Source organism: Geotrypetes seraphini, chromosome 5, assembly GCF_902459505.1.
Source record: "Geotrypetes seraphini chromosome 5, aGeoSer1.1, whole genome shotgun sequence".
NCBI lineage: Eukaryota > Metazoa > Chordata > Amphibia > Gymnophiona > Dermophiidae > Geotrypetes > Geotrypetes seraphini.
The window spans coordinates 169,206,541-169,231,840 of NC_047088.1; the positions used below are offsets into that span (position 1 = coordinate 169,206,541).

The 25,300-nt window shown below is 46.3% G+C and overlaps 1 protein-coding gene and 1 long non-coding RNA gene across 4 annotated transcripts in view; one reads left to right on the top strand and one right to left on the bottom strand.

The window, feature by feature from the left end:
* Positions 1 to 811: 811 nt before the first annotated feature.
* Positions 812 to 16,557, bottom strand: LOC117361005. Its single transcript, XR_004539570.1, has 3 exons — positions 16,421 to 16,557; positions 9,826 to 10,267; positions 812 to 1,385 (listed from the first exon to the last, which is right to left on the bottom strand). It is a non-coding gene; the product is annotated as an uncharacterized LOC117361005 (long non-coding RNA).
* LANCL1 (LanC like 1) overlaps positions 16,455 to 25,300 on the top strand; it is a 67,574-nt gene continuing 58,728 nt past the window's right edge. The window contains exons 1-2 of one of the 3 annotated variants that reach the window (XM_033945751.1): positions 16,455 to 16,591; positions 17,068 to 17,170. In XM_033945751.1, the coding sequence (XP_033801642.1) occupies positions 17,084 to 17,170 (87 nt within the window). In that variant the 5' untranslated portion in view covers positions 16,455 to 16,591; positions 17,068 to 17,083. The other 2 variants (XM_033945749.1, XM_033945750.1) reach the window with 2 other exon arrangements.

A 25,300-nucleotide genomic window follows, 5' to 3' on the forward strand; every position in this document is an offset into this window, starting at 1 on the left:
TAAATATGGAGTATAGGCTGCTGGAGCCTAAAGTACAGGAAATCTATGCCCTACAGCTTCAGTGGAAGTGGAGCACTCACTTTCCCAGCTGTCCCAGAGCTTAAGCTGCTGTGTGAAGCCTAGCAATTCCCAGTCAGAACATGATTGCATTTAACCAGTGTGAACATAACGTGAAAGAATAGAGGTTGGACCTATGACATCAGTGCGCATAAGTGGATTGTGTGCTTATCCGAATTGCAAATATCTGGAGTTTACGTCCATTGACTTTAATGAAAAAAAAAACAGGACCGTGGTGGTAGGTTGGTTTAACCAACGTGCACTTAGGTGGAGTTGACTGTATAACAAAAAGAGCTGGAAGGATAAGTGGCCTAGCATGTAACTAGATAGATTTTACTTCTAAGTTGATGATTGATTCATGTACAGCTTGGATCGGTAGATAATGAAAGTTATTATAACTTGATAAGCATTCAGTGAATCTGATAGGAATTTGTGTTACCAGTTCAGTTTTTAATGGATGAGTGCCCACTTCACTAAAACCATTAGCATCATTATCATTAACTGGCACACTAATTTGTAGTTTTAGCATAGAATCTGAGGACTGAATTTGGTTTAAGATAGAATTCTCTCCCTTCGCAACAATCCAGAATAGAAAAAAAAAACCAACCCATGGACAAAAAAAAAAGAATTAAGAAGTATGTGCAGCAGATGAACTTGTTTTATGGATTAATGAAGCATTTATTTTTCTAGCACTGCCAAACTAGCACTTTTCACCACCAGTAAAATATCAGCTCATTATAATAAAATTCCTAAATCTTGCCATCAAATCCAGTTCTTCCCATTATTTCCTAGACTCAGCTTTATCAAAAGACCACAGGGCTCATTTACAAATGAGAAAAACATCCAAAATTGAATGCAGATGTCATATTGAAAATGCCCCTCCACACACTTTATTTATAGTTGCTAATGATGAGACATGTTTCACTGTAGAAGTCCAGATCTAGAATCTGAATTACTTTTTAAACAGTTTTCTGAAAATGTGTCTGATCATCACCGGTTCAAGTAATGAAACTTATTTCACTTACAAGGGTTCTTCTTCAGAAGAGTACAGTGCCAAAAACGTACACCAGACTCTCACAGTCTCATCTATTGTGAGAAGAATTTGACAATAATAAAACCATAAACGTGAACAGTCAATAAGATCATCATTCATCATTTTCCATAAAGTAGTAATCAGTCTTCCATACATTTCTTAAGTTCAGAATCACAGAAACAAAATAATTTCTTTCCTGTTGTGCTAAGACAATCCATTCTGGAAAAATTAAAGTTCTTCATTCATTTACTGCAATTCTCAAATCCTCTTCTGTTTGGAGAAAATGTGCAGATGACTGTTCAAAACAAGGAAGCATCTGATTAAAATCTATACTGAGTACTTGCATTGAATTGGTATTTGCAGTGAATTGTTTTTTTGAGGGTGGAGTACTGATTTTGCTATCAATAGTATGGCCTTGGACACAGTGTACAGCACATCTTATCAATTAATTTGCATTTGCCAGATTTCCTAATTCTACATTTCTACAAAAAAAATTGCTGTTACAATGTTTGGTTTTTGAAGCTGGCCTTTGCAATCTGAACCTGAGCTACAAAGTGACCTGACCTGGCCTGAACTTATGGATCCTTCTTTAAGGATCATTAATTTTTACAGCCATACAGTACATTGTCCACTCATAAATTCCATGTTATTTATTCTTTTCTCACTCAACACCTGCAGATCACATTAAAGGGAAAGGGAAAGGGAATGGGACTTGTATACCTCCTTTTTGTGGTTACACATTCAAAGTGGTTACATATGAGGGGCATTCAATAATTTATCTACCTCAGTAGGAAAAGAGTTTTCAAAACATTTTTGTTTTATTTTTCAATATAGTTCCCTGATAGCTCCATATACTTCACCCACTTTTCCTGCAATGACTTTGACCCCTTTGAAAATAATTTTTCTATTTGACCTTCAAACCAGGACATCACACCTTCATCACTTAAAAAATGCTAATCATGGAAAGATTTCTTCAAAACTTGGAACAGAAAATAATTCAAGGGAGCCAAGTCAGAACTGTAGGGTGGATGGTTCAGCTGCTGAAACCCACACTCTCAGATTGATTGTCTGTGATTGTCATGACATGTGCACCGGCGCATTGTCGTGAAGAAGCAGCACACCTGCTGTGGGTTTTCCTTTTTTCTTCTTGATTGACTCCCGCAAAGTGATCATTGTTTTGGTGTAACTCTCCCTGGTTATCTTGTGTGGCATGAACTCTAGAAGCAAAAGGCCTTCATCATCCCAGAAGACAGTTGCCATTAGTTTGCCTGCAGATTTTTCTGTCTCAAACTTTTTTGGGGTGGGGATGACTTGTGCTTCCCCTGCCTTAACTCCATTTTGGACTCAGAATCTCTGTAATAGAGCCAAGTCTCATCTCCAGTCACCAAATGAAAAAAACTCACTGGGTCTTCACAGAGCATTTCCAAGTTCTTCTGACAGCACTGAAGCCTCGTGGCCTTCTGACATGACGTCTGAATTCTTGGAACCCATCTTGCACTAACCTTGGACATGCCCAACTTTTCATTAATTATTTTCCAAACTCTACCCATTTCTTCAGTTTTCGGGAAATCTCAATTTGTCTCTCTGACTAAATTAAATCCTTGACTTTCTTCCTTCCACAGGCTATCCAGTGTCGTCTTCAATGGGCTTTACTCCACTGAAACTGCTTGCTCCAAAATTTTACTTTGTAGGATGATGGGGCAGACTCACCATTAACTGCAGTCCTTTGGCTTTCTCCCTTCTTTTGTGAGAAATTTTATCACTGAACTGTGCTCCAAATTTAGCAGTTTCTTACTTGATTGGCATGAGGACTCTCCTAACATCCTGTCTCTTGTAATGTTAGACTTGTACTGAGCCACAACTTTGCATGGGTAACCTTAAAACATGTCACAACATGCAGATTTGTTTCAACATGTTTGCTACTTTCTTTCATAGGTACATAAATTATTGAATGCCCCTCATATATACAAATACTTATTTTGTACATGGCACAATGGAGGATTTGATCCCACAGCCTCAGGGTGCTAAGGAAGAAGTTCTATCACTAGGCCACTTCTCACCTCTAAGAACTCTCAGATGTCTAGTTAGCTGATTCAGTTACTACTACTATTTATCAGTTCTATAACACTGGCAGACGTACGCAACACTGTATATTAAACATGTAAGAAATTGAAAGCTCTATTGAGCAGGGACTACAGTGTTCTCCCCAGCGCTTTTCAGCCGGGCGCTCCGCCCAGCAAATTTACATTACCGCCCGGCTGTCATCTGCCGAAATCTGCTGCCATCACTGCTTAACGCGAGCCTGAAGAGCCGCCGAAAGACTCCCGCCGGACTTTAAACAAAACCCAGCAAGCGACTCGAACCCGGCTTCCCTCCGAAACCGGAAGTTACGTCGGGGGGGGGGGGGGGTAGGTAAGAGAAGCCGGCATGGACCATTAGAGCCCTGGAGCATGCGGGAGATAGGCCAGCCACGGAGGGAAACTTACTTGCTCTTGCTTACTTCGGGCCTTTCTCGTTGCTGGGTCCTGCCTACTTTCTGTTTCCGCGAAGGCAGGACCCGGCAAAGAGAAAGGCCCGAAGTAAGCAAGAGCAGCAAGTTGTAAGCTTCCCTCTGTCGCTGACGTTTGGGAGATAGGTCAGTGACGAAGGGAAACTTGCAACTTGCCTTTGTCTGTAGCGAATCTGCCGGGTGTGTGAGACGGGGGGGGGGAGGGGGGGAGGGAGTGAATGGGAGGAGAAATGCTGCTGTACCCAATTAGAGGGGGAGGGGGAAGAGAAATGCTGGTGCTTCTGCTGTACCCAATTGAGGGGAGGGGGGTTAAGAGAAATGCTGCTACTGTACCCAATAGGGGGAGGGGGAAGAGTCATGCTGCTGCACCCAATTAGGGGGGAGGGTGAAGAGAAATGCTGCTTCTGTTGTACCAAATTGGGGGGAGGAAAGAGAAATGCTGATGATACTGCTGTACCCAATGGGGGGAGGGGAAGAGAAATGCTGCTGCACCCAATTGGGGAGAGAGAGGGAAGGAAGATCAGGAAAAGGAGGAAAGAGATGCAAAGACCATGGGAGGGAGGGAAAGGAGATACCATACCATGGAGTGGAAGAGAGAGATGTCAGGGCATATTGGGGGGGGAAGCAGGGCTGGATTAAAGGATAGGCCCAGTAGGCACAGGCCTAGGGCCTGAAATGGTCAGGGGGGCCCGCCAGTGCTGTGCTTTGGGGCCTCACCCTTGCTGGATTCGCTGGCAGCAGCAGCAGCCTCATCATCATCCCGGGCGCCCCCCCAAAACCCGATCCGACCCTCCTTTTTTTTTTTATTTATAAGATTTTCCATTTTAATACAAGCATTATATTATACAATGCAAAAGATCCAGAAAGAATATTTCAACAAAACTTATTAGAAAAAACATTATGTCTTATTTAGTCCACAATTTAAACCACAATTTAAAGATCAAGAAAGGAAATAAACTTCCAAAACATTAGTAACAAATCAACTAAACAAGGTCACGGCATTAGATTCCCAAGTTACAACCAGCTGGCAAGTCATACATTACTAGTCATGGTTACCATTTTCTCCTTTGATCCAATAAATTCCAAAAGTTGTTTGGGCTCGAAAAAAAGAAAATTCTTATTTTGAAAAGATACATAACATTTTGCAGGAAATTTAACAAGAAAAGTAGCCCCCAGAGCCAGGGTCCTTGACCTCAAGGACAAGAACTCCTTCCTACGTCTCTGGGTCATCTGAGCTAAATCAGGAAAAACTCGAACATTAGAACCCAAAAACTTATCATTTATATGTCGAAAATACATACGAAGAATAAATTCCCTGTCACTCTCCAAGGATAAAGTCAACAACATGGTAGTTCTTTGAGTGACAACCACAAGGGAATTTTCCAGAAATGAAGACAGATTCAAATCCACTACTTTATCCACTGGGGTTTCTATAAGTGTGGATTCCCCTTGTGTTGTTTTTAAATTCAAGTAGTAAGCTCTAACAATTGGAGGCAAATTTTCTGGTGGAATGGCTAAAGTCTCTCGAAAATATTTCCTAGCCATCTCAACTGGTGAAATAATAGGACATTTAGGAAAATTCAAAAATCTTAAATTATTTTTCCTCAGTTGATTTTCGAAATTTTCCATCTTACGTGAAACATAAGATCTCTCCTTAACCAGTTCCACCTGAACCTTCTTTACTTCATTCAAATTATTTTCCTGTTTCTCCAACCTTTCATTAACATTAGTAAGAAGCACCCCTTGTTGCTCCACCTTGGAGAAAACAGTCCCATAATTGTAGATAAAGTCAATTTGAGATTGGAATCCATGACTGATATGGCCTGCCATAGCGCCTCCATGTCTATCTTATCTGGTTTCTTCATCTCCCCAAAACTGACAGAATTCCCTCCCGAGGCACCTCTCACCTCTTCTTCCAAAGTGCAGGGGATTTCTTGATGGCTCCCATCTCCTCCTTCCATTGAAAGGCTTGATAGGGATGTCCCTCCAATGCTGGAGTCACTCTCTCCCTCTCGGGACTGTCGGACTCCAAGCAGTCCCTGCACTTGTGCACTTCCGGGCTGGGGAGGAACCAGCCTCTGGTCCGGACTCAGGTCCGGACTGAGGTTCGCCGAAAGATCCGGGTTCCCTCCCGAAGTAACTGGGGTCGCCTCACCCATGCGAGCAAAAGCGCTCGTTATGGTAGACTGAATCAGCCGTTGAAGGGGTTCAGCCGCCGGAGGAACTACGCGGACGACTCCCTTCCACTTCCCCATGACACCACCGGGTAAGAGGCACCGACACAGATTCAGATACAAACGAGCGGAGAGCTCGCTCAGGCGTCCGCTCCCGACGCCATCTTGATCTTGAGCCGATCCGACCCTCCTATCTCTCCCTCCTTCCCTCATTGATGACGTGCCAGAGGGAATCACGGCAGGAGAAAGCCCTGAAGCAGCCTGTTTAGAGTAGAGCAGGGCTGTTTAGAGTCTCATGATGGTAGGGAGGGAGGGAGAGATAGGAGGGTCGTGGGGGGGGGAGAAAGTAGCAGTTTGCCCCAGGTGCTCGGCCTGGGGTCATGAACTTCTTTGGCTAGCAACAGCATTTACAATTCATTGCTGTTGCCAGCTTCAGGCCTTCTTCTCTGCCGGATCCTGCCTATTTCTGTTTCTATGAAGGCAGGACCCGACAGAGAAGAAGGCCCGAAGTTGGCAACAGCAGCGAATTGTGAATGCTGCTGCCTGAAGAAGTTCATGACGCCAGGCCTTGGGTGACAGAAGGAGGAAAGGGAGCAGAGGGGGAGAGACTTGCTGCACCTAACTGGAGGGAGAAAGAAGATGAGGGAGGGAATGAAACGAGATGCCAGGGATTGGAGGGAAGGAGGAAAGTATGCCAGACCAAGGGAAAAGGAAGGGGGAAAGGAAGGAGAAGATGTCAGAGCATGAAGGGGGAGGGAGAGATGGAAGAAAAGGAAACACGTGAGATGCCAGAGAATCAGGGAAGGGAAGACACCAGACTGTGGGGTGTGAATGAAAGAAAGGAGAAGAGAGAGTTGCCAGAGCATAGGGGACGGGGTGTTGACAGAGAGAGAAAAATGGAGAGGTGGCAAAGCTGAAATCAATCATGTACAAAGGAGAAGAGAAGGGGCACAGGATAGACAGTTTATTGAAGGAGCATAAAAAGAGGGAAGATGCCATATGGAACGGGGAGAGGGTGGACAGTGAATGGAAGGGGCTGATGCTGCATGGAAGACAGAGAGGACAGATGCTGGCTAGAAAGAAGAGTAAAGACAAGATGATTAAAGCAGAAATGACAAAAGGTAGAAAAAAAATTTTTTGTTGCTTTACGTAGAATCAAGTAGTATTGTATCTATTGATTAAAGTTTATAAATAGGAAATATAAATAAGGCAGTTTTTTGGGGAATAAACCCCTTTCCTCAGGTCAGGTCAGGACAGGATACCATAACAGCAGGGGTGCCCAAATGGTCGAGCGTGATCGACCAGTAGATCGCAAAGGCAATGTGAGTCGATCGCGTTTCCTTGGCAATCTTTTTCTTCCTGCCTCCCTGAGCCAGGCCAGGCACGTACAAGCGCCGGACTCACAAGACTTCACCTCCGACGTCAATTCTGATGTCAGAGAGGAAGTTCTGGGCCAGCCAATCGCTGCCTGGCTGGTCTGGAACTTCCTCTCCAACGTAAGAATTGACATCAGAGGTGAAGTCTTGTGAGTCCGGCGCTTGTACATTCCTGGTCTGGCTCGTGGAAGCAGGGAAAAATCGGCATTAGGGGTAGGGAAAGAATCGGGGAAGTGGAGAAATTGGCGCGATGGCTTGGGGGGCAGGGGGAGAGAGAAAGAAAGAGAGACAGAAAGAAAAGGGGAGGGGCAGAAAGAAAAAAATATTGGATTTATAGTCAGAAGAAGGAAGTGCAAACAGACTCATGAAATCACCAGACAAAAAGGAAAACTGATTTTATTTTCAGTTTAGTGATCAAAATGTGTCTGTTTTAAGAATTTATATCTGCTGTCTATATTTTGCACTATAGCCCCCTTTTACTAAACCGTAATAGCGGTTTTTAGCGCAGGGAGCCTATGAGCATCGAGAGCAGCGCAGGGCATTCAGTGCATCTCCCTACTCTAAAAACCAGTATTGCGATTTAGTAAAAAGGGAGGGGGTATATTTGTCTATTTTTGTATAGTTGTTCCTGAGGTGACATTGCATAGAATCGTCTGCCTTGACCTCTTTGAAAACCCGCGGAATATAAATGATAATTAACATTTTCTCTGCGTACAGTGTGCTTTTTAAAAATTTTTACTGTTGGTAGATCATTTTGACTTGGTTATTTTAAAAGTAGCTCGCAAGCCCAAAAAGTGTGGGCACCCCTGCTGTAGAGCCATTTCATGTATGACTGGATGAGCTATATTTATCTTTTTTTTTAGTTGTTTAAATTCATGCAGAAATAAATGGCTAGATTGAACCTAATGATTTCATTAACTCCTTTCCCTTTTTTAAACCTCTATACCATTTGAAAGAGGGCAAATACTTCTTAAATTTAGTAAAAATATTCTGGCACAAGTGTCAAACCTTAAAAAAGGAAGTCATATTGAGCATTGGAAAATAATAATAATAATTAACTAATAAAAATAGTATACATTTAGGGCTCCTTTTACTAAGTTACGATAGTGGTTTTAGTGTGCACTTAGCGTGCGGAGGAATTGCCATGTGTGCTAGATGCTAACACCAACATTGAGTTGGCGCTTGTTTTCCCACGTAGCACAGGGGTTTGAGCGCGCTAAAAATGCTAGCACACCTTAGTAAAAGAGGGGGTTAATTTTCCCAACCACCAAATTTCCTCATCCCGCCCCACCCGGCTACTTTTTCATGCCACCCGGCTGGAAAAAATTTCTGGGGAGAACACTGGACTATCTAATCAAAACAGACAAACAGGGCAAATAGGGGTTAGGGAATTTCCAAAAAGATATAATGGAATTAGAAAAGAAGAGCAAACAAAATAATAAAGAGGATAGAACTCCTCTCGTATGAGAAAAGGCTAGAGGTTAAGGCTTTTCAGCTTGGAAAAGAGACAACTGAGGGGAGATATGACGAGGGCTACAAAATCCTGAGTGGTGCAGAATGGGTAAAAAGGAAATCTATTTCAAAAATTACAAAGACTAGGGAGACACACAATGAAGTTACAAGGAAGTATATTTAAAACTAACAGGAGGAAATATTTTTCACTCAGCGAATAGGTAAGCTCTGAAACTCGTTGCCAGAAAATGCGGCAACAACAGTTAGTCTATCTAGATTTAAAAAAGGGTTTGGACAAATTCCTAGAGGAAAAGTCCATAGTCTGCTATTGAGACAGACATGGGGAAGCCACTGCTTGCCCCAAGATCTGTGCAATGAAATGTTGCTTTTGGGGTTTCTGCCATGTACTTGTGACCTATTGGCCACTGTGCAAACAGAAAATTGGGTTAAGATGGACCATTAGTCTGGCCCAGTATAGCTATTTTTATGTTACTAGCAAAGGAGAGACACTGCCTGGTTGGGCTGGACACTCAGTGTTAACATGGATGGCCCTGAGGCCACATTATATGGTAGCTAGAGAATGGCAAGAGGAGATGATCCCAAGGCATGAGTCAATGGGCAGACTGACCCTTGCAGCAAGTCACCTGTCTATGGGTGAAGCAGAAGGAACAGGTGGGTAACTGCAATTCCATAGTGCACAAGGAATTCACAGGAGTATGAGGAAGAGTTCTTGATGTTATTGCATCTTCTTGGTGCAATCACCCATCTTGTTAAAAAAAAAAAAAAAAAAGGTGTAGGCTGCATGTTCGAATCACGTCGGAGTCACAAGTAATAAGATCGCTACGGATACCCTATTAATGCTTTTCAATGACACAGGCCTCATACAGGAGCTGTTTCTTAGATGTATGAATTTACTGTAAAGAAAATAACAGCATACAAGATTGTATCACAAATAGCTGGTACAGCTTTCCTGTGCAGAAATATTGAACACACAGCTGCAGACTGTGAAATACCCTTCTGCCTTGACGTCCTTATTCTGCAGCATCTGCTATTTCATCCTTACCTTACTATCCTTGCTAAACTTGATTGCATAGAAACATTGCACTATTGGTTATAGATACTTATTTGCCTTCTTAATTGGCTTTACTTTACTGATGGATATCCTTATTATTTACGTATGCCATTATCACATTAGGGTGGCGCTCCAAAAAGCACCTAATTTACCTGCACCCAACACTCTTTCCAGGTTATCCAGGCAGACTGGGTATACGCTCAGGCACAAACCATGCCCAACTTGCAAACACATCAGAACCGCACACCAGTCTTTGAGGTCAGTCTGAAGTCAACAGGACGCGGCCCGGATGACTCTCAAGCCACCGAAGGACCTCGGCCTGGGCGGAAAGACATAACAAAGAACATCTGTAGGCCACGGCTTTACTTTAGCCTCAAGTTCCTCGCTTCTGGGTATGAATCTGTGGCTGAAGAGGCGTGCTGCACTTTTTTCCCCCCGGCTGTAGTCATGAAGACAATGTGGAGCTGACCTCAGCGACTCACAATTGCCTGAAGCACCTGAGGTGACCGGGTCTACTCTCCAGTGTCAAGAGTCTGACGGCTGATGAAGTCTGCTTGAATATAGCCCATTCCAGCCACATGCGCTGTGGAAGACCTGGTTAGCGCAAACAGCACAGAATAAATAGCAGGGCATGACAGAGACCTTTCTAAGTCCTGATCAGAGGGTCTTATATGCAAACACAATAAAACTTTTAGAAGATAGATCACAGAAGACCAGGAAAACGATATGTAGCATAGGAAAATGGGAATTTAGTATTTATGTAAATTGCTGGGTTAAGAAAGATCATAAGGTAAATCGGGTACATGCATATATAACACATTCGTAGAGGTATTAATCTTTCTCTATATCTCTCTCTGTTCAGTCTTCTTTTTCTTTGTCTAAAACAGGGGTGTCCAACCTTTTGGCTTCCCTGGGCCGCATTGGCCGAAAAAAATGTTTCTGGGGCTGCACAAACGTGCAAACACTGCAGCAAGACAGAGGTGGGAGCCAGCAAGACAGTAAACACACGGGGGCAGCAGAGGAAAACACTGCATCGCCCTCGACCGGGGCACACAAAATACTTCACAGGGCCACATGTGGCCCTCAGGCCGCAGGTTGGATACCCCTGGTCTAAAACATTTGTTTCGTGCCTACAAACCTCGTGGTTTTAATTGATGCCAGATGTTAGTAGTGGTAAGGCAGAGATATAGGATAGCACATTCCTGAGCAAAACAGTTTGTATCTAAAGTTATGTACTTCATAATCATATATCTGATAGAAATGAATGTGGTGTGTGACTGAAGTATTTCCTGGATCCAGGTGTGAATATGTGGGATGGAATGATTTGTGCTTAACTTAAAACCTCTTACATTTATAAGATTCAAAAACTTTGAGAGGTCCTGAGAGGCAACATATAGAACTTGTTAAGGCTGAAAGAATGGTTACCATGGAAACCCCCTAGAGGCCCAGGATATAGAAAGGTCAGCTAGTTTGACCTTTGATAGGGGCTTGGGCTTTCTTTTGTATGGCTGTGAAACTGTCAGTGTTTCAAACAATTTGGTCAGAGAACTGTTTTGATTCAAACTCTTAAGGATAATGGGAAAAGGAGTTTTCTTTGGGTAATGTTTTATGCATATTCAGAAATTGCTATAAACAAATATATAATTTGTAAAACTTTTCTTTAAGCCTGGTATCTATAAGAGCTAAAAGGAATTTCTTTGTTCAAATAAGTACAGCCTCTGCTAGCTAATAACCATTGGTAGATCGGAGTGATGTAATATTGGTCATTGTGAGGATTCATAAGTAAGCACCAGCTTCTGCTCAGGGGGAGAAATCTCTCACTCCATATGGATCACTTAGTCCTGGGGCAAGACTAATTCTGAGCCTTCGGCGGGCTGAAATCGAATACACTGACACCTTAGCCCAGTGTTCTTCAACCTTTTTACACCTATGGACCGGCGGAAATAAAATAATTATTTTGTGGACCGGCAAACTACTAAGACTGAAATTTTTTTTAAAAAACCATCACCGCCCAGTCCCCGCGAGCTCGGTCCCACAAACCATCTGATCCCATCCGCACAAGCCTCAAATAGTTATAATTTTATATTGAACATATTTTATTAAAGTATAAAAATAATTTTATATTGAACATATTTTATTAAAGTATAAAAAGAAACAATATTCTATACAATAGTCATTTTATAAATACAAATAATACAGGGCAAAGATCAACAAAACCCCTGTCTCCCCTCCCCTTCACATATATCCCCTCTACTATCAAGAAAACTGAATAAGCCAAATTATTACAGAATGCTACACAAATATCAAGTAACAGAATACCACAGTCACACATGACAGGAATGGTGTTAGGGGAGTGGAACTAGGTCAGAGAGAGCCCTAAGCCAGCTGGAAGCTAAAGAAGCACTGCCTGGGCTTTGCACTCCCCAATTATGTCTAGCAAGATACATATTTCAAATCTGATATATTTGAATCACAAGATAGAAATAAAATTATTTTTTTCTACCTTTTGTCGTCTCTGGTTTCTGCTTTCATTGCCTTTTCACTCTCTTCCAGCCAGTGTCTGTCCTAAGAACATAAGAATTGCCACTGCTGGGTCAGACCAGAGGTCCATCATGACCAGCAGTCCGCTCACGCGGCAGCCCTCTGGTCTAATACCAGCACCCTAATGGAGACTAGTCCTAACAGCGCACGTTCTTGTTCAGCAGGAACTTGTCTAACTTTGTCTTGAATCCTTGGAGGGTGTTTTCCCCTATAACAGTCTCTGGAAGAGCGTTCCAGCTTTCTACCACAGAACTTCCTTACGTTTGTACGGAATCTATCCCCTTTCAACTTTAGAGAGTGCCCTCTCGTTCTCCCTGCCTTGCAGAGGGTGAACAACCTGTCCTTAGCTACTAAGTCTATTCCCTTCAGTACCTTGAATGTTTCTATCATGTCCCCTCTCAATCTCCTCTGCTCAAGGGAGAAGAGGCCCAGTTTCTCTAATCTTTCGCTGTACAGCAACTCCTCCAGCCCCTTAACCATTTTAGTCGCTCTTCTCTGGACCCTTTCGAGTAGTACCGTGTCCTTCTTCATGTACGGTGACCAGTGCTGGACGCAGTACTCTAGGTAAGGGCGTACCATGGCCCGGTACAGCAGCATGATAACCCTCTCTGTCTCTTCAGTCCAGCATTTACCCCTTCCATTCACTGTCTGTCTTTCCCTGCCATCTCTCCTCCTGCTCCCCCCTCCCCCCCAATTTGGTCTGGCATCCATCATCTTCCTTCTGTTCCCCTCATGGTCTGGCATCTCTATCCTTCCCTCCCCCCTGTGGTTTTTAGCATATCTCTCTTCTCATTTCCTCCACTCAGATCTGATATCATTCTCTGCTCTCTCTTCCCTTTTCTTCTCTGGTCTTCCTTCTCTATTTTCTGCCTCCATCTAAATTAAATTCTTTCTTACTATTTAGTCCCGTTTCCCTCTTTTCACTGTGTCTACGCACAGCTTGTCACCCCTTTCCCTCACCCCTCCATTATCTTACTATTTTCTTCCCCCTTTATTTATTTCCTCCTTCCATCCAGTATGTGTTCTTTCCCCACTTCCATTCAGCATCTGCTCTCCCCTCTCAACTGACATCCATCTGCCTTCTGCTCTCTCTCCTTTCTTCTCACTTCCATCATCTGTCCTCTCTCTCTCATCTCCTCCATTCCATCATCTGCCCCGTCTCTCTCACCTCCCCCAACTTCCATCATCTGCCCCCCTTCCCCTCACCTTTGCGGGTCACTTTCTTTCCCCTGAGGGTGGCTCATGTCAGAAGGGAAGCTTTGGCTGAGCAGAACCGCTTGCAAGGAACAGTGGAACTTACTTGATTGATGTCGATGCTGGGGCCCGTTGCCATTTGAAGGAAAAAAAAAAAAAGGTGGAAAAAAGGGAAAGAAGGGAAACCTCCAGGACAGCTGCTCTTTGCCCTCCTTCAGCGGCCCAAGAGTCCAGACCAACAGCTGCAGCTCTGTGTACTTCGGCACAGAGCTGCCCCTAATCAATAGTTTAGCGCGGTTTCATGAGGCAGCCTCGGGGCCTTTGATAGCTGGCCCGCTTCGATGATGCGATGTGGGCCGGCCTAGCAAAGGCCCCGAGGCTGCCTTATGAAACCGCGCTAAACTATTGATTAGGGGCAGCTCTGTGCCGAAATTAAAAGCATACAGAGCTGCCGCTGCTGATCTGGAGGTGCGGAGACAAGGCAGGAGGCAAACGCGGTGGAAGGCAGGAGTCCCGTCACAGCGACTGCAACAGGAAGTTGCAAGTCAGCTGACGCCGGCCTTTCGTTGCGGCGGGGACCGAATCCTTCACGGACCGGCAAGATTTTGTTTGCGGACCGGCGGTTGAAGAACTGTGCCTTAGCCAGCTCTTTCAAAAGGTCATATAAGCCATCCACCAAGTAGTTCATCCCAGCCAACAGAAGCTGAGGAGGCTTAACCACATCAGTATCCAGCATACGCAGCCGAGCCAGACAGGCACGTGCCACAAAGGACAAAACCACAGCAACTTTGACGCCTAAATTAGCTGTTTCAAAAACTTTCCAGAGAATCACATCCACCTGGTGATCCTGCATATCTTTCAAAACAACGCCCCCGTCACTAGGGTGCAAAGTGCGTTGTATCACCTAAGCCACTAGTGAGTCCACCTTGAGTTGCCCCAGCAGCTGCTGACATTCCTGCACCAGAGGATACAAGCAGTATGTAGCCCAAGCATTCTGCAAAGGACCTTCCAGAGGGTCAAACTGTTCTGTAACTATGACACTCATATCCGGATGCCAGGGAAAGGTCAGATTGTGAGCGCGCACTGCAGAGCCAAGGAGAAGAAGTGGAAGAAGAGGAAGGTGTGGGCTTGGCATCCAAGCTCAATTCCTGCAAAGATTCAGCAATCAAATCAGGGAGTGCCGCAAATTTAAAAACAAGTGCACCAAAGTTGGATCATCTCCAGGATCCAGCATCCAAATCCCACAATCTGGGCAGTGCAGCACTGTCGAATAAAAGATAAGCAAGGTATGAATCCGCCGTTAGAGCCCCCTGAACTAGCTGTGAAGAAGGAACAGCCAAAGCGGTTTGAGACGCTGACATCCCCGAGGAAACACCGTCGTTCAGCAAAGTCGCAGGGGGAACAGAACACCCAGCAGCTGGACACCTGGACTGAAACTCGGACCACAAAATTTTCATGAACTCTTAGAAAGGGGAGAGGTTTAGAACAAACGCCAGGAAGTTCTTTTTCACACAGAGGGTGGTGGATACATGGAACGCGCTACCAGAGGATGTGATAAACAGGAGCACGCTACAGGGGTTCAAAGAAGCTTTGGATAGGTACTTGGAAGACAAAGGGATTGAGGGGTACAGATAAGAGTAAAGGTAGATTATAGGGATGGGATTAGAGGTAAATTACAAAATTAATCAGGGACCACTGTTCAGGCACTAGGCCTGATGGGCCGCCGCGGGAGCGGATCGCTGGGCGAGATGGACCTCTGGTCTGACTCAGCGGGGCGCAACTTCTTATGTTCTTATGGCATCTGGACCCTGGGGCATAGAGTCACCCTCAGATGAATTAGACTTGTGCTTCTTAGGATGCGGAGGGTCCACCTCACAGCTGGCCGACAAAGGTGCAGAACCAAGCCCCGACAGCAGAGACGGCCATCCCGACGGGTTAGCTGAGCAAATTATCACCTGCTTCTGTGAAGGGGAGGCTGAATTAGAAGTTACCGCTCCCTGACCGCGCTGTGCAGCATGTGGCACAAGGACGCTCTAAAAGTGGCAAATCCGCACAAATTTTACATGAACCCACACTAGGAGGTACCTGAGGACTCCATCCCAGCAGTTTTCCTGGCAGAAATTCAAATTTTGAAGATAAAGGGAGAAGTGGGGAAAAAAAAGATTGCTGAAAATCCAAGATGGCCGTCGGACCCAAATTAGCACTAAAAACAGCACTTCCCGAAATTTCCGAATTTAAGGTTTTTCAGGTGGGGGAACACCAAGGATTACTAGAAACCCAAGAAAACCCCTCAAAATTAAAGTTAGAAAATCGTTGTTGGAGCTTGTCAGCAACTCTTACTCAACAGTACTGGATACAGAAGCAGCACCTGCTTTCTAGCCCCTATGAGCCAGTCAGACTTCACTGCCACACTGCTGGAAAAGCTGTTGCCAAGCTGATCTTCAGGCTGCCAGTCAGACCCACTGTCTGACTATGCCTCCACCCCTGTGGACCACCGACTGCGCACTAGGACGGGCGGAGACATGAAAACGCAGCCTGCACGCTGCAGAACACCGCTTAGCCCCCTAAGCATGCTGAATGGTCTGCGCTCGACCCCTCACTTAACAGGGAGTAAGACCAGACCAGGCCAGGCCAGGCCAGGCCAGGGATGCCACCCCCCTCCCCCCCCCCCGAGCTCCAAGGATGACTAGCAGACCGGCTAACAGGTACCCCGAAGGGATCGGCCTGTCAGCTACAGACCAAAGTTTGTGAATTCTCAAGCAGGCAGCGCTTCAAATTTACTTTAAACGCGAAAGGGGACGAAATTACATCGAATTAAAACAATAAATGCGGGAAAGCAGAACACAAAAACTGCAGCCGCGCATGCGAAAAGACTGCTGGGAAGAGCTAAGTTAGCCTGTAACGTACACTGGAGGCGGAGTGAAAAAGCTGGAATGACTCTCTTCTGCAGCCCATGCAGGAAAAGGGAAATACTGTAACCCTATGCCTATGGTCTACTCTAGAATGTCTCACCTATTGCACTGGAATAGACCTTAAGAGAGGGTAATAAAAGCGCTACTAGAGCAAGCCACAATAGGGTGAATCCCTCCTGATCTACCTCTCTGGAAAGTAGAAACTCTGGTGGAAGGGCTGCGGAACGTGTGGGTAGGATGGGAGCTGCTGTTAGTGCTATGACAGTTTCTGGTAAGTCACTATAGATTCTCGACACTCAGATTGGCGCGACAAACTACGAGAAAGGGAGCAAAATTGCGGGTTGCGTTCTGTAAATTAGTGAGTGAATCTCTGGCGGTCCCCGCCTCTTTCGGTGGGATGGTTGCAGACTATGGGCGAGGGGGCGGAGTTACGGTGATTGTCTATTGCGCTCTGTAGCGGGTGTGTGACTCAGAAACTCTGATTGGTGGAACGCATGCAGACTGTGGGGGTGGAGTCAGATTTGCGACCGTTGTTCATTTTGCTGGTAGAGTTAAGTGCTGTAAATTAGCGGGCGTGTCTGCCAATCCATGCCTCTCTTGTTTACAGTTGGAGGGAAAGGGGGCGGGGTCTGTAGCTGCAGCCGTCAGCTAGGGAAGCCTGCAGGTTTGGGCCTGTCGGTGGGAGATTGTTCCTGCCTCATCTTTCTGCTGAGCAGCGTGTACTTCAACTCTCTCTTTCTTCTGTAGGTGTGCTGCCGGCGGTATGGAGCGCAGGAACTTCCCGAACCCTTACGCAGACTACAAGGGCCCGTCAGACTCCCACACCGGGCACTTTGACTCTGCAGGAAGGGTGAGTGTGAAGAGTAGGTCTACGGAGACCTGGAGGTGGAAGCATTTTTAGTTTATGCTGCAAGAAGGTTTGTGGTCTTCTGTGTGCCTGAAGCACAAAAGGTCCTTGAGATAGCCTTTCAGTATATGCCCCAGCCTTTAAGTGAGCGGGCCCCAGCTTTGCTTAAACGACACAAATTAATGTGTTTCAGGGAGATGATAACAAGAATATCTCATAAATATTTATTGTGGGGTCTGGCCCATCCACTAGGTGGAGTAGGCCAGTGGTTCTCAACTAGAGAGTTGCGCGGGGACAGAAATCCCACCCGTCCCCGCCAAAGTCCCACCCATCCCCACCCGTCCCCGTGAGGACTCCCACCTGTCCCCACCCGTCCCCGCGAGGAATCCCTCCGTCCCCACCCGTCCCCGCGAGGAATCCCTCCGTCCCCGCCCGTCCCCTCGAGGAATCCCCTACGCCCATCCCTATAAACTACAGAAATAGTTATTTCATTTAATTATGCTACTGAATTAAAGGCTCTGGTAGAAACCCATTTAAAAATAAGCAAAAAGACTTTATTAATTTGGAAATATTAATTGGGAAGAATATATACTTTGTAAACGGGTTTCTACCAGAGCCTCTAATGTTTATAAATTTTTATCAACACAACTAATATACTACTTTATCCTTAAGCAAAAAAAAAAAAAGAATTTTTTTCCTACCTTTGTTGCCTGGTTTCTGCTTTCTTCATATTCTCATTCAATTCCTTCCATCCACTGCCTCTCTTCTCTCTGTGTCTTCCATTTGCTCTGTTACTGTGCCTCTCCCTTTCTCCCCCCTCCCAAATTGGTCTGGCACCCATCTTTTTCCCTCCACTCCCCCCATAGTCTGGCACCTCTGTCTTCTTCCCTGCCAGGGTCTTCTCCCCATTCCCTCTTCCCCATTTCCTTCCAGTGTCCTTCTCCCCCATCATCTTCCCCATGTCCTGTCAGGCAGCATCCTTCTCCCCCCTCTGCCTTCCCCATGTCCTTTCAGCGTCCTTCTCCCCCCTCTGTCTTCCCCATGTCCTTTCAGCGGCCTTCTCCCCCCTCTGTCTTCCCCATATCCTTTCAGCGGCCTTCTCCCCCCCTGTTTTCCCCATTTCCTTTCAGTGGCATTCTCCACCCCTTTGTCTTCCCCAGTGCTTTCAGGGTCCTTCACCCCCCTCTGCCTTCCCCATGTCCTTTCAGCGTCCTTCTCCCCCCTCTGTCTTCCCCATGTCCTTTCAGCGGCCTTCTCCCCCCCTGTTTTCCCCATTTCCTTTCAGTGGCCTTCTCCACCCCTGTTTTCCCCATGTCCTTTCAGTGGCATTCTCCACCCCTTTGTCTTCCCCAGTGCTTTCAGGGTCCTTCACCCCCCTCTGCCTTCCCCATGTCCTTTCAGCGTCCTTCTCCCCCCTCTGTCTTCCCCATATCCTTTCAGCGGCCTTCTCCCCCCCTGTTTTCCCCATTTCCTTTCAGTGGCATTCTCCACCCCTTTGTCTTCCCCAGTGCTTTCAGGGTCCTTCACCCCCCTCTGCCTTCCCCATGTCCTTTCAGCGTCCTTCTCCCCCCTCTATCTTCCCCATGTCCTTTCAGCGGCCTTCTCCCCCCCCCCTGTTTTCCCCATTTCCTTTCAGTGGCCTTCTCCATCCCTGTTTTCCCCATGTCCTTTCAGTGGCATTCTCCACCCCTTTGTCTTCCCCAGTGCTTTCAGGGTCCTTCACCCCCTCTGTCTTCCACATGTGCTTTCAGCATCCTTCCCCCCCTCCTCCCGTTTACCCCATGTCCTTTCAGCGTCCTTCTCCACCCCTTTGTCTTCCCCAGTGCTTTCAGCGGCCTTCTCCCCCCTTAAGCGTCTTTTCTTCTCCACTCCACCTTTCCTCCCTCCCTGCCCCTTACCTTTGTGGCGTTTCCGCACCCGACCGACAACAGAACAGGCCCGGTCGGACAAATCTCCCTGTCCTGTAGCCGCGAATCTAAATTACCTTCTTACAGCAGCTGGAGTATTGAAGCTGCTGTAAGAGGTAATTTAGATTCGCGGCTACAGGGCAGGGAGGTTTGTTGGCCGGGCCTGTTGTCGGTCGATCGGGGGACCTGACCGGCTGTGCACATTCTTCGGGGCGGACCGCCCCCTCCCCCCTCTTTCGTTCGCCATTGCCTTCTTCCTACCTGCCCTGCCGCACACAGCCGACCGGAAGTCTTCCTGATGTCAGCGCTGACGTCGGAGGAAGGGAGGGCTTTGCTTAAGCCCTCCCTCCGACGTCAGCGCTGACATCGGGAAGACTTCCGGTCGGCTGTGTGCTGCGACAGTGCAGGTAAGGAGGAGGAGACTACCCTCGCGGCTCGAATGAAGTGCACTGCGATCCAACCCCGCAGGAACCCCGCGACCCTCGGAGGCGTCCCCACGGGATCCCCGCGACCCTAGGGGGCGTCCCCATGGGATCCCCGCGACCCTAGGGGGCGTCCCCACGGGATCCCCGTGACCCAAAGGGGGAACCCGCGGGATCCCCGCGGGTCCCGCGGGATTCCAGTCATCCCCGTTCCCGTGCAACTCTCTATTCTCAACCCTGTCCACCAGGTCAATCGAGTTTTCAGGATCGCCCTAATGAATAGTCATGGAGCAGATTTGTATGCCTGTCACTTCCATTATATGCAAATCTCCCTCATGCATATTCATTAGGGATAGCCTGAAAACCCTATTGACCTGGTGGTCCTCCAGGACAGGGTTGAGAACCACTGGACTAGGCAGCTGGCAAGTACAGTACAATTTAGGGCCAGCACTGGCACTTAAGTCTGCAGCATCCCACTTATTTTCCTTTCTCCACCCCAAAGCATTCATCCTTTTTGTTGGGAAAGTGATACAGTAGTTAGCATCTATAGAAGATGCAGTGTACTGAGGCTGCATCTGTTTATGCTCAAAGCCTCCCAGCTGATGTTTCCTATGAGCCTCCCATTTTGGAGGTGGCAAAAGTTTGCAGAGAAGAGATGGAAGGAGAGAAGAAATAAGAACTGCTGGACACTATTGGGTGGGGGGAGTGAAGAGAGAGATGCTAGAGGCCAAGAAGTAAGGAAAAAGAGATACTGAACATTAAGGCAGGGGGTTGGAAAGCTTCCCTTTCCTACCCCCACCCCCATGTCTGCTAAGCACTGCTCAGGGGCAGGATGGAGAGATGTTATACAAAGCAGAGAGGGGGTGGCCTCAAGACTTGAGCCACCACTTGGTGAGGGGTTGAGGTTTGGGTTCATGACTGAAAATTCACCTGATGTGTTAGAGGCACTCGGGTCTGTCCTAGCTGGCCTATGTAAAAAGGCACACAAGAACTGCGCTTGTGCGAGTTTTAGTATTCACTTGCTCCAAGTGATAGAGAACTGCAGATGGCTGGAATTTTCAGTTTTTGTTACAAGGCATTTCATATTGAGAACTCCAAGAACAGTTGCAGAATCGTTATTAACTGGTTGTTGCATTAGTGAAATAATGGAGATCTGGTTACCATCATAAGAACATAAGAATTGCCATACTGAGACAGACCGAAGGTCCATCAAGGCCAGGATCCTGTTTCCAACAGTGGCCAACCCAGGTCCCAAGTACTTAGCTAGATCCCAAGTAGCAAAACAGATTCTGTGTTTATCCTAGGAATAAGCAATGGATTTCCCCAAGCCATCTCAATAATGGCCTATGGACTTCTCTTTTAAGAAATTATCCAAACCTTTTTTAAACCCTACTAAGCTAACAGATTTCACCATATTCTCCGGCAACGAATTCCAGAGGTTAATTACTCATTGTGTGAAGAAAGATTTTCTCTGGTTTGTTTTAAATCTACTACTCAGTAGCTTCATTGCATGTCCCCTAGTCCTAGTATTTTTGGAAAGAGTGAACAAGTGATTCACATCTACCCTTTCCACTCCACCCATTATTTTATAGATCTCCATCATATCACCCCTGAGCCGTCTCTTCTCCAAGCTGATGAGCCCTAGCTGCTTTAGTCTCTCCTCATAGGGAAGTTGACCCATCCCTTTTATCATTTTTGCCACCCTTTTCTGTACCTTTTCTAATTCTGCTATATCTTTTTTTGAGATACGGCGACCAATATCTGTTACCTTAATATCTGTCTTTACACTGAGGAGCAGGGTGTATTTGTGAGCAATAGCTGTGTCAAAGGACAGGGAGAAACCTGTCATTGATGCAGAATAGACAGGTCATCCCACTGTAATAGTATTATGTTTACTCCTGGTGGAATTCTGTGTAGAATTCCTTCTGTTCTACCCCCGAACTTGACAGCTGCTACATCCCCTGCGTGGGTCTGGCCTCTCTCCAACTGACAAACACCTGCCCCCCCCCCCCTTCCCGGTCCATGTGATCTGACATGCTAGAGAGCTTCCAAAAGCAGCGGCAGTGGCCAGCCCGCAGAAGCAGTGCTGTGAAAAGGCCTTCCCTCTAAAGGGAAGAGGACAGGGACGCTGGACCGCAATTTGGAGGGGAAGGGAAAGTGGGAGAACATAAGAATAGCCTTACTGGGTCAGACCAATGGTCCATCAAGCCCAGTAGCCCATTCTCAGGGTAGCCAATCCAGGTCACTAGTATCTGGCCAAAACCCAAGGTGTAGCAATATTCCATGCTACCGATACAGGGCAAGCAGTGATTTCCCCCATGTCTTTTTCAGTAACAGACTATGGACTTTTCCTCCAGAGTCTGTTATTGAGCATAAACACTAGGCCCACAGGAGGAGTAGACATGAATGCTGAGGGGGAGAGAGGAGGTGACGTGAATGCTGTAGGGAGAGGAGGGAGAAAGGGACGTGGATGCTGGACCTCAAGTAGGGGAGAGAGGAGGAGATGTGAATGCTGGATTGCAAGTAGTGGGGGAGAGAGGAGGGGATATGGATGTTGGGGCCGTAAGTGGAGGGGGAGCGAGAAGGTAATGTGGATTCTGGAGCTGTAAGCGGAGGGGGAGCGAGGAGGGGATGTGGATGCTAGAGCCATAAGCGGAGGGAGTGAGGAGGGGACGTGGATGCTGGAGCCGTAAGCGGAAAGGAGAAGGGTGGTGAAAAGAAAGAGAAGCTTGGCCAATATCTGTGCCCATTAAAAAAAAAAAAAGTAACATAGTAAATGACAGCAGATAAAAACCCAAATGGTCCATTCAATCTGCCCAAATATACTCTATATAATTTAATGTTTTAATTTAAATTGTTCGTTTTCTTTGATATTTCTGGGCCAGAAACCTAGGGCTCTGGCCGGTACTGTGCATCTACTGGAGTCTCCAGCTCATCTAAACCATCCCAGCCCATCCTCAACTAAATGGCCATATACTGGACACAGACCGTGCAAGTCTGCTTAGTACTGGCCTTAGTTCTTCATTATATACCATTATTTTCTGATTAGAGATCCTTTGTGTTCATCCCATGCTTTTTTGCATTCTGTCAGTTTTCCTCTCAGCCACCTCCCTCAGGAGCGTATTCCAGGCATCAATCACCCTCTCCATAAAGAAGAATTTCCTAACATTACTCTTGAGTCTACCACCCCTCAACCTCAGATTATGCCCTCTGGTTTTACCATTTTCCTTTCTCTAGAAAAGATTTTGTTCTAAGTTAATACCTTTCAAGTATTTGAACTTCTGAATCATATCTCCCTTGTCCCTCCTTTCCTCTAAGGTATACATATTCAAGGCTTCCAGTCTCTCCTCGTATGTCTTAATTTGTGCAAACCTCCTACCATTTTCGTCGCCCTTCTCTGGACCGCTTCAAGTCTTCTTATGTCCTTTGCAAGATAGGGTCTCCAAAATTGAACACAATACTCCAAGTGGGGCCTCGCCAACAACTTGTACAGCCCCTAACAGCTGAGTAGCAGGAGACTACTTCAGAGCTTGCTCAGCTGTTCAGGCTTCCCCTGTTGACTCTCAGTCAGATTCCCAATAACTGATCAGATGGGATTCTGGCGGATCTCTGTGAAACTCTTTTGCATGCAAAATCGTTTCAACATCAATTGCCATTTTGAAATTAGACAGTTTGCCGACCCCACAGCAACCCACTGAATTTTAACAACGTTTTTTGTGCATACAGGCCTGAATTCCTTAAGCACCTGATCTTATATGTTGAAATTTCAGTGCTTTATAGGATACTCCTCAGTACTATGCAAACAGTTCTTTGTTTATCTCAAGTACTGGATTTTTAGGAGTCATTTAGTGGCATTCTAAGGTCTTTTGTTAGACTGAATAGCTCTTGCACTAACATTTCCAGGGTCAGATTTATAATATCCAGAGTCCTTTGCTTGTATTCTGAACACAATCAGCACATAGTAATGTAATGCTGACATTTCAAGTTTATGGCCTGCAGGACCTGTCCATATGGCATTCTCTCCTGCCACTGCTTTAGACACAACAGTGGCCAGGTTGCTATACTATGAGGCGTCTCTTACCTCCAATATATAATCCCCTTGTCCTTCAAAGTCTGTCTCCATGGCTATGGAGATAACCAATTCCCATTATGAGTCCAAATCTCATGTCTTATGTAGGGTAGCATTACATTACTGTGTGCTGACTGCCGCTAATCGTGGATGTTCAGTATGAGAGTGGTTATCTCTCTCTGAATATTTGCATTTAACTGGTTAAGTGGTACTGTATTTCTTTAGCACTCTCCAGACCGGTAGAGGTTAATCTTACAAGCGGGTATATATCTCATCATGACCAGCAGGTGGAAACTGAAACAAAACTGTGGAATAGTACATACCTTCCCCTATTCCTATCAGTCTTCTTTCAGTCTCCAGCAGGTGTGAATGAGCTATACCCATCTCTCTTGGTAGGGCTGTTGAAATTTGTTTAGGGTTTCTAGTCCTTGTTTTTGGCCGGATTGAGCTTGGGTGGGCCCTGTTTGGCGGTCCGTCTGACCTCGAGGGTGTCAAACCCAGCCGGCCTCATGCTGGCTCCCTCCCCCCATTTCCTCCACCTCCCCACATTTTTTTTTAGAGGAGCCTCAGTGGTAAGCCTTGCCTCCTAATTCAAGCAAGGCATATTGCTTTGAGAGCTTGTGGAGTCTGTTCTGTTAAAAAAAATAAAAATCCTGAGCTACTGCCGGTCTGAAGGGTTGATTTCCCTTTAACTATGCTGTAAATTACTGTATTTTTTGACTAACCGTCACTTTTCTTCTAGCTAGGTCACGTATGGACCAATTGAGCACTTCTCGGGGGATGTGGTGCACAATTTGGTCCAGACGCGAGGCACTTGAGGCCGTCCTGAAAACAGCTGTTCGGGCCGGTGCAGTCGTGGAGCTCCGTTGGCAGCGGCTGCAGACGTCCAGGGCTCCTTGGCCTTAGTGCCTCGCGAGTCGGCAGGGAGCAGTGGGGAAGCCCTGTCTTCCCCCATCACTCCCAGAGGGATTCCATCTTAGCTGATTTTTGATAACAGCTGATGCTGGCTTGCCTGCTTTAGCGGCTGGGACAGTTCAGGCTTCCCAGCCGCTACAGGCCCCGGAGGGGTTATTTTTGGCGTGAACTTTGCCATTTTAACAGACAGGTCCCTCCATTTGTTTGGAAAAACAGGGGCAGGTTTCAGCTGGGTCCCCTTCTGTGGCACGGAGTCCCCTGGGGGGTTTTCCCCTGATTTAATTTTTTCTTTGTGCAGAGCCTATTTTCAGGCAATTGGGGGTCCCATGTGTGCCTGGGTGAGTTTCGCGGGGGTTCCCTCCGCACCCCCTTTGGCTTTGCCTCCCTCTTTTCCTTTGGCATCCCCTCTTCCTCCTCCCTCACCCAAGTGCCTGCGGGTGGCTTGGGTTGCGGATTGGGGGTCAGAGGAGCTTGTTGGACTGGATAAAGACCTGGACCCTTTTTAGGAATTCCAAGATCCTCCCGAGAGGACGGCCGCTGGCGGCGGGGCATTGGGTTTCCTGCCTTCCGGCGATGAGGCGTCCGTAGTGCGTCTTTTTCAGAGGGATATAATAATAATAACTTTATTCTTCTATACCGCCATAGTCAGATGATTTCTAGGCGGTTCACATCGAAAAGGGCTGGACAATCGGTGAATTACAGAATGCAAAAAGTGAGGGTACAACATATTACACAAGAAATAGACGGAAAATATAAATTTATGAATTTAGAGTGGCTTCTGTTTAGGAGATGAATCTGTCAAACAATACAGTTTTGATTA